Below are 10045 nucleotides of genomic sequence, written 5' to 3'. Positions count from 1 at the left end.
TGCGAATCTTTCGTTTTTCTTTCTCTCACAAATCGATTTCAATGCACAATGCCTTGAGTTTTAGTTTTAGCTAAATAAGTTGTTTGGATGCAAGTTTTGGTTCCCGTGGTTTGATTACTTTTGACTGGATATGTCAACATGGGTTGACCGTACAGGAAAGTTAACATTAAACTGGATACTAGATAAAATGTAGTTAACAAATTTAAGTACTTAGTTTGTAACTTTTTGTGCATCGTACCCCACTACATCAATGAAGCATAAGGTGATATGATACATGTACCTTGCAATTACAAATAATCACAAAGGGGGGAACGAGGAGAACTTAAAAAGTCTACACATGAATCAAGAATAACTTAAACATGAAACACTAAAAACACAACGTTACGGATTCTAAACAGCATAGTATGGGGGGACTAAAAACCAACATCCAACAGTGAAAATAAACGTCTTAAAAAAAATTTGCTTTGAATGTGCTGAGATTGAAAATGTACGAACATGTTACAGGACAAAAAAAGGAGCAATTTGGTTTTGTACACAGATACGGAAAAAAAATAATATGTTCTTCACAAGCAAAATTGGGAACTATATAGGTCTCTCGTTCCCTTTTATTACTAAGCATGTCGCGCAAGACATCCTCAAAAGCCCTTACTGATTGTTTGGGTTTCTCAAATTTGTGTCTAGAACAACATGAATGTCTTCTAGGGATTTCTCCCCTGGGGGAGTCCTCTCTAGGTTACTAAAGTACTTGCACTTCTCGGCTAGTGCGAATATTTTACTCAAAACAGTTTAGGTCGGATGGGTGCACACACGAGACAAAGGAGGAGGAAGTTTCATGAGGGGCTCGCCAGAGGGAGCCCCTGGTGGCCCCTGCCCGGGCCCAGATGCTTGGCTCTGTGTTACGTGTCGCTTGTATCTGCCTCCTTCTTCAACATCGTTGGCCTGGGAGAGAAAGAGACAGAGAGGGGGGAAGAAGATGGTGGGGGTACATGGGATTAGGACCAGTGTAGCACAAAGACTACCACATTAGACCAGTGTTTAGGTACAAAGACCTACACATTAGGACCAGTTTAGTACAAAGGGCTACACATTAGACCAGTGTTTAGTACAAAGAACTACACATTTAGACCAGTGTCTAAGTAAGAACACACATTGGACCAGTGTTAGTACAAAGACTACACATAGTAGACCAGTGTTGAGTACATAAAGACTACACATCTAGACCCAGTGTTAGCACAAAGCACTACACATCTCTAGAACCAGGTGTTAGCACTTAGTATACATCGACTACAGCACAAACACTTACGTGATAGAATGTTTGCAAATTGCAAACCAACCAAACCAGGTGACTTTTTCAAATGAGGTCAAAACAAGCAGAACTTTGTTGTTATAGACGTTCGCGCACGGACCCAAAATTCTCATATGTCCACCGCAATTCCAATTTTGAAAATTTGGACTGAAACCAATATTTTTCAATTAAGGTACCTTTTATTTGATTTCCTTATTACCCATATAGATCAAACGATACACACAAACCAAACATTTCCATGTGTGGGTCTCAGCTTGAGGCCCAAAATAATCAGATGCCATGGAGTCCTGTCATCTTACCATCAAGACATATGAAATCAGCCCAATAATCCTAAATTAATACAGGGTGAACGATGTAGTGTACTGTGTAGGTAATGGGTCGAGTATCACACCCTTCACGATGTTACGATACCTTCCTTAACCAATCATAGACGAGTATTTCTTCTATGATATTTTCTCAGTGGCGTAGCGCGGTGGAGTCTAAAATTCAAGTTGGTAGGGCCTTGTAGGGCTCATGCACAGGTCTACCAAGTCCCATCACAGTAGATACATGCCATTAATATTTATGGGCATTTAGAGTGAAACTTTTGAGTTGTATGGCCGCCATACACGCCATACATACACGCTACGCCACTGTATTTTCTAAGAAAACATACTCTACTCTGATTCGGATACGAAAGTATCGAGCTTCGGATACTCGTCAGGTCTTGCCGAGCAGGTGTAAAATCAACCCTCATTGTGTACGCACGATCAAATATATTTTGGAGTGGTTTAAGGGCTTACCCCTGGAGGGCAGACTTAAGTATGACCCACATCACTAGGGCCTTGGGATCCAGGGCTCCCCGCATACTCCTGTTACTGGATCTCAGCAGTAGTTCAGTCGGATTTTGATGTGGTCCACCCTGTATACAGGGGAAAAAGGGTGAAACTCCTATACTAGTAGAATTCCTAAATCTTACATAGGTTGGTTTTTTTTTTTTTTTTTTTTTTTTTTAAGATGCAATCATATTATTTTAACCTACTTGAATAACGTTTAAAAGTAATAATTAAATGAATTACTCTTCTGAATGTCAAGCTACCCTTCATAGAAAGACAGCATGGATTTTATAAATAAATCCTCTTCTTTGTCTGAAAAGGTCTGATAGAGGGAATTGTAACAACGGAGGTCTTATCGTCCCGAAATCTAAGAGCGAAGGAGGATAGAATAGGACAAAGCCAGCCGTTCCAAGAACGAACCTAATCTGTTTGAGGATAAAGTTCGCCCCGGGCGGGAACCGAACCCCACTACTTAGTATTTACCAGGCAGACCCGCTACTCTCCAAGCTAACTGACAGAAATTCTTGTTTTCCGTCTTTTTTTTTCTAGAGGTTTGATAGAGGGAACTGTAACTGCTAAGGGCTTATCGTCCCGAAATCGAAGAGAGAAGGAAGACAGGATAGGAGAAAGCCAGCCGTTCCGAGAACAAACCTTATCGAACCTGCGACCTACTGCTTACAAGGCAGGCCGTCTACCTTCCAAGCTAACTAGTCTGGCAGATATTCCTTTTTACTTTCCTTATCCTGTAGTAGGGAAAGTAATGTGATTCGCTGAAATTTTCGATTGTCAGTTTTTAGTGCCAAAACACGGTTTTTTATTATTCCCACTCACCTGCGCTATCCTGGTAGCGGTTCTCATGCCCGATTGGATCTGGCCCAGATGTACCACCCCAGTCACACCCACCACCTCTAGCATACCATCCCAGTGGTTGGGGGTGGAGAACTGATCTTCCTTGTCCGGACCCCAGGGGTTGGCACCTGAGCCCCAACTGGGAAACAAAACAGGAGTTATTAGACGAATATTCTTCAAAGAAATCTTCTTCCTAGCTTTATCCCTAGTAAAGGGACTTTTCAGTCCTATGCTGGTAGTATAAACAAACAAGGTATTATCCCAATTGAATTGAATTGTATGTTTTATTTAGCAGAGAGTAGCCTCCGTGGCCGAGTGGGTATCACACTTCGATTCTCAGCTGGGTCGAAGTTTTTCGGCTCACTACTTGGAGTTTGGAGTGCACTTAGCTTCGTGAGGACAATTGAGCAGATACTTTAATCGAGTAGCGACCAGTGGCTGCATTACCAGTATAAAAAGATTGATGACACGAGTCGAAGACAATAAATTAATAGTACAGGAGGCACTTAGTAATGCTGTGATACCCAAAAAACTGTGAAGAAGCTTTCTGCTTTACCACAAAGAATGCATGATTTGATATGACAAGTTAAAAATGTTAAAATGATTTCGGACATTGTGGTGCAGTGGTTAATGCGTTGGAATAAGAAGTAGACTATCCAGAGGTTGGTGGTTCGAATCCAAATCAGGTCTTAAAATTTATCTAGGTGTAATAATATCCTTTGAAAAAATAAAACGCCCATACGATAAATAAATAATGGTTGAAAATTCCATGATTTCGGACATAAATTTCGAAGTTAATCAATCAGCACCATGGATATGGAAGTACTCACCTCAAGATATTCAAAATGATAATCCCCTCCACGGGAGGTAGTTCTACATGTTTCCCGTCCACCTCCAGCCGTATCTCCCTGTGCAGATCCTTACACATCTTCCGGCCTATCATTTTATACAGGCCCATCTTCACGTACACACCCTTGTTGTGAATGCGGCTCTTGAACTTGTTGGGGTTTTCTTCCCGGGCGTTGTGAAAGTCGAGACACAAGTCGGCGTCTATCCCGATGCCGAAGTAGTTGTTCATGACCAGGATCTGCGTGTTGTCCTCACTGCCGCCTACGATAGAACATAGAATTAAGAATAGATTAACCACTGGCGATAGCACTTGAATACACCAGTTCCCCGATGGACCACTGAAGTAAAGTAACGTTGTGCGTGACTCAGGCTGAGAGAGGTTATTATGAGGAGGCGGGTGACTTGTCCCAATAATATAAGTCCAGTGACATGGCATTAAACACCTTTGAAAAAGTAAAAAAAAAAACAACTTAGTTTTTTCATGTGTTCAGAAGGGGTCGGCGTTTTTTGTCAGCCAGGGTGATCACTTTTGGGCTGACATTTGGTTTTGGCTACAAAATTTTACGATACCCTTCGCACTCAACCTTTGCTAATTCTTTAGCAAGCAAGGGAAATTTCAGGCTGGTATGCTCCCCATTTCAAGTCCCCCAGCCAGACTAGAGTGGTCTTCTCCCTGTTTAAGGTTCCCTACCCAGACCAATGTTGGTGTTCAAAAAATGCTACATTGGTCGCTTGTGATCTGTGTCTTAGCATGTCCATGTCCATCCCGTAGTATGTCCCTCATTGTGATTATTCCTAAACTAATGGGGATCTTCGGTACCTGGGACTGTAAAACATAATTTTATCCCTAGTTTATGAATAAAGGTAAATGGAATGGTAATGGCCTACCTTTGGCTTGGGTGGTCTTTTCGAGAGGAGGAGATGAGCGAGATAAATTGGAAGAGAGAGTAGGTAAAGGGAGAGGGAATGAGGAGGAGTAGGAAGAGTAAAGAGAGTGGGTGGTCTGTCAATGAACAAAGAGCCTCAGAACCTGCATATTGCGTCGATAAAGAATTTACGGGGCTACTATTTCCAACACTCATGATGGTTTATTCTTGGTACCCACCTGTATTGGAGTTGAGCACCTGGTTCTTCTCTTCCTTGTCCTCGGGATGAAACACAACCGTCCATCTGTCTAACCGAATCTCTTCTGCTTCTATCACATCTCGCAGTAACGATAGAGGATCTTCCCCACCCGTTAGTCCTGAACCCCACCTTAGTACACGGGCTAGATCATTTCCTGAGGGAAGAAAGCAAAAGATAAATATAAACCTTGAGATAGACATTCTTCGATATTAAAAAGTTAGAACTTTCAAGGGTATACACAACACTTGGTAAAACAAATTAAAATCTTTGTTTTACCAAGTGTTCTGTATGCCTTTGATTTTAATTTGTTTTACCAAGTGTTGTGTATACCCTTGATTTTAATTTATTTTACCAAGTGTTGTGTATACCCTTGATTTTAATTTGTTTTACCAAGTGTTGTGTATACCCTTGATTTTAATTTGTTTTACCAAGTGTTGTGTATTTTCAATTTTTTTTCAATTTTTTCCAAGTGTTGTGTATACCCTTGATTTTAATTTGTTTTACCAAGTGTTGTGTATACCCTTGATTTTAATTTGTTTTACCAAGTGTTGTGTATACCCTTGATTTTAATTTGTTTTACCAAGTGTTGTGTATACCCTTGATTTTAATTTGTTTTACCAAGTGTTGTGTATACCCTTGATTTTAATTTGTTTTACCAAGTGTTGTGTATACCCTTGATTTTAATTTGTTTTACCAAGTGTTGTGTATACCCTTGATTTTAATTTGTTTTACCAAGTGTTGTGTATACCCTTGATTTTAATTTGTTTTACCAAGTGTTGTGTATACCCTTGATTTTAATTTGTTTTACCAAGTGTTGTGTATACCCTTGATTTTAATTTGTTTTACCAAGTGTTGTGTATACCCTTGATTTTAATTTGTTTTACCAAGTGTTGTGTATACCCTTGATTTTAATTTGTTTTACCAAGTGTTGTGTATACCCTTGATTTTAATTTGTTTTACCAAGTGTTGTGTATACCCTTGATTTTAATTTGTTTTACCAAGTGTTGTGTATACCCTTGATTTTAATTTGTTTTACCAAGTGTTGTGTATACCCTTGATTTTAATTTGTTTTACCAAGTGTTGTGTATACCCTTGATTTTAATTTGTTTTACCAAGTGTTGTGTATACCCTTGATTTTAATTTGTTTTACCAAGTGTTGTGTATACCCTTGATTTTAATTTGTTTTACCAAGTGTTGTGTATACCCTTGATTTTAATTTGTTTTACCAAGTGTTGTGTATACCCTTGATTTTAATTTGTTTTACCAAGTGTTGTGTATACCCTTGATTTTAATTTGTTTTACCAAGTGTTGTGTATACCCTTGATTTTAATTTGTTTTACCAAGTGTTGTGTATACCCTTGATTTTAATTTGTTTTACCAAGTGTTGTGTATACCCTTGATTTTAATTTGTTTTACCAAGTGTTGTGTATACCCTTGATTTTAATTTGTTTTACCAAGTGTTGTGTATACCCTTGATTTTAATTTGTTTTACCAAGTGTTGTGTATACCCTTGATTTTAATTTGTTTTACCAAGTGTTGTGTATACCCTTGATTTTAATTTGTTTTACCAAGTGTTGTGTATACCCTTGATTTTAATTTGTTTTACCAAGTGTTGTGTATACCCTTGATTTTAATTTGTTTTACCAAGTGTTGTGTATACCCTTGATTTTAATTTGTTTTACCAAGTGTTGTGTATACCCTTGATTTTAATTTGTTTTACCAAGTGTTGTGTATACCCTTGATTTTAATTTGTTTTACCAAGTGTTGTGTATACCCTTGATTTTAATTTGTTTTACCAAGTGTTGTGTATACCCTTGATTTTAATTTGTTTTACCAAGTGTTGTGTATACCCTTGATTTTAATTTGTTTTACCAAGTGTTGTGTATACCCTTGATTTTAATTTGTTTTACCAAGTGTTGTGTATACCCTTGATTTTAATTTGTTTTACCAAGTGTTGTGTATACCCTTGATTTTAATTTGTTTTACCAAGTGTTGTGTATACCCTTGATTTTAATTTGTTTTACCAAGTGTTGTGTATACCCTTGATTTTAATTTGTTTTACCAAGTGTTGTGTATACCCTTGATTTTAATTTGTTTTACCAAGTGTTGTGTATACCCTTGATTTTAATTTGTTTTACCAAGTGTTGTGTATACCCTTGATTTTAATTTGTTTTACCAAGTGTTGTGTATACCCTTGATTTTAATTTGTTTTACCAAGTGTTGTGTATACCCTTGATTTTAATTTGGTATCTGCTATACACCGGGGTGATGGTCTCTAGCTCTAGCCATGTTAAATTGGCTCGCTCGTCCTGAACCGCAGTCAACCATCGTGAGGACTTGTACTTGGTCTTTAAAAGCAGAGAGAACCCTTTGAGGAACTGCCAGCTTGCTAGGCTGGTTAGGGTTACCTGTTCTCCTCCCTGTTTATAGTCCCACAGCCAGACGCTAGTCTTCTCTCTGTCTAACGTCCGAATTTTCTCATTTGTCAGCCTACACATCCACCTCTGCAACTTCCAGTTTTCTTTCTTATGCTTATGCCTAAATCATATTCAAAGTGTGTAAAAATGCCAATGATTACTCACCCAGGTAAAGGGCCTCCGTTATCCAAATCGAACACCTGATATGGATTGAGAAGTTTTCTAAAGTTGGATATCAGCTCCAAACCTTGACACCCGCCTGACTTAACGTTGACAAACACTAGCAGGGGCTGCACACCGGGGGGTGTCATACTGGGTTCTATATTGGGTAACAACATCACTGCGGACACGAAAAACAGGGGAGGTACGTATTAGAATATTAGAAAAAAAAAAAATCGAAGAAAACCCTCCTAAAAAAAACCTGTAAACAATCCAAGTTCTCTGAGTATACAAGAATAGACTTATAACTACTGTCTACCACAGATAGGTTAGGATTGAATGCTAGAGATCGGGGGTTCGATTTCTGACAAAGTCGATTTTTTTTCTGGCAAGATACGGCCGAATCCTACTCCGTGTTTAGATTTCAGGGTGCATTCAGTCTCAGGAGGGCAACAAATTAGCAATAAATTTTAGTACTTAAATAATAAAAATAATAACAAATTATTTACTTGCAGATAATGCTATGAAAGTTAAACTCAAAAGTTGGCACATGCTTTTGGCATAATACGCAGAATAAATCTATTCACATAGGTAGATTGTAAGATTGTAGGTACATCTGTTAAGGTCACTGAATAAATTTAAAGCTAAAAAAGGACCAAACCCTGCTTTGGTCATTTATGGTAAACTGGCTTTTCTAACACCTCCCCTGTCTAGCAGAATTTCGCTCAGTCTATAATCTTCAGGGGATCGCTCTTCAAACCCGAACCTCTTGAGGGCATCTCGTATAAGATCGGCTATACTCGTGTCATCATTGACAGGCACGATACTGTAGGGGGTGGGGGTCTGTAGCTTGCCCCCATACACTCGCACCTCCCCTGAGCTGTTGTCTTTGAACCTGGAAGACGAAAGAAAGATAAGAATGTGATGAAGGAATTTTCAAAGCAAAATTTAATGTGTCACAAATATCGTGTTCAAGTGTTTCTTAATGCTTGTCACCTGCCTCGGTGGCACTTCTTGTTGTTCTTCTTCTCCTTCTTCCTCTCTTCCTTCTTGTTCTTCTTCTACATAAATATTGAGTTGTTTTAATGTACCTATATCTGCTTATCGCACTCCTAACATTCTTCTTCTCGCTCTCATTTCTACCTATCATTTGTGCACTACGAACTGATGTTGAATATACTCTCCTCTCCTTTTCTCATGTGATCTACCTAGTACCTACTTTGTTTTAAGTAGAGCCGACCACCGAGGTAGGTAGCGCCTTGACCACTACACCACCGAGGTAGGTAGCGCCTTGACCACTACACCACCGAGGTAGGTAGCGCCTTGACCACTACACCACCGAGGTAGGTAGCGCCTTGACCACTACACCACCGAGGTAGGTAGCGCCTTGACCACTACACCACCGAGGTAGGTATTCCATACCTCGGCTGGGATTGAACCCACGCCCTCCTGTTTACCAGGCGAGCGCCTTGACCACTACACCACCGAGGTAGGTGACTTTTTTTAGATTCAACCAAAGAGATTCCGCTTTGGACGTCCACACTTGCTGCCACAGGTCACTTATTTCAATTGTTATCTGAAAGAGGGCCTCTGGGTGAAATTTTGCTATTTGTTTGACGAAAAATTTCCAAGAATTACAGAGTCTGTCTCTTATGCTTTGGCAGTCGAGGTGAAAATTCAGATCTCCTTGGCGCGGAAAAGGAAAACACACCTTTCCAAAGATATTTTTCTCCAAAGGTTGTAACAGTACCAATTCTAAGAGGAGTAGCTTCACATTATGTTTTTCAACGACAAGGACCGAAAACTGTCATCTTTAGTTGACTAAAAAGTACGTGTATATGTGCCTGTATAAACTCCATATGATTTGAATAATAGGAAAAAAATGTAAACTGCACACGGGGGAGTGACTCTACTCTTAAGTTTTTTGTTTCTAAAAATAGAACATCTGAATGATACAAGTTATATGAGAGGGCTGCTGAATGAGATATGAATCAGCAGGGAATGTTATGTTTGTACCTTTGACCTCTGAAGAATTAGTGGCTAGAAATATTGTTTTCGAACTTCCTAAGCCAATCATCCCTCAAGAGAATTTAGCTAAAAACTAAATGCTTGTCGCCTATGAGGTGATCTACCTGCCTCTTTGATCGATTTTGAAAGTATGGACTGTATATGATTGAAAGTATGGACTGTATATGATTGAAAGTATAGAGTGTATATGATTGAAAGTATGGATTGTATATGATTGAAAGTATGGACTGTATATGATTGAAAGCATGGACTATAAGTACTGGGTTCGCATCTCTGAGAAAGCAGAAAATATTTTTGACTTATTCTCGTTATTAGATAGAATTGTTCTAATATTTTCTTACATATTTTTATGTACTTCTTACATACAGTCATTTAGACCTCAAATAGGTACCTACAATTTTATGATTCAACATATTTTACAAGGCAGACTGTTCACTCCCATTAATCAATTCGGAAAACAGGGCAGTCCTTTTATGTGAATAAATCAATTCGGACAA

At 38.9% G+C, this 10045-nt stretch overlaps 1 protein-coding gene across 1 annotated transcript in view; it reads right to left on the bottom strand.

Annotated features, from left to right (window-relative positions):
* The window catches only part of LOC103513722 (diacylglycerol kinase theta), a gene marked incomplete in the record, with an annotated part of 55973 nt that overhangs the window by 5785 nt on the left and 40143 nt on the right, over window positions 1-10045 (bottom strand). The window contains 2 exon segments of the mRNA XM_026826847.1: window positions 7527-7701; window positions 8222-8415. Of these exon segments, the coding sequence (XP_026682648.1) occupies window positions 7527-7701; window positions 8222-8415 (369 nt within the window).

Source organism: Diaphorina citri, unplaced genomic scaffold, assembly GCF_000475195.1.
Source record: "Diaphorina citri unplaced genomic scaffold, Diaci psyllid genome assembly version 1.1 scaffold1013, whole genome shotgun sequence".
NCBI lineage: Eukaryota > Metazoa > Arthropoda > Insecta > Hemiptera > Psyllidae > Diaphorina > Diaphorina citri.
Note: the sequence above shows the minus strand (reverse complement) of the source record. Positions and strands in the feature narration are given on the sequence as shown.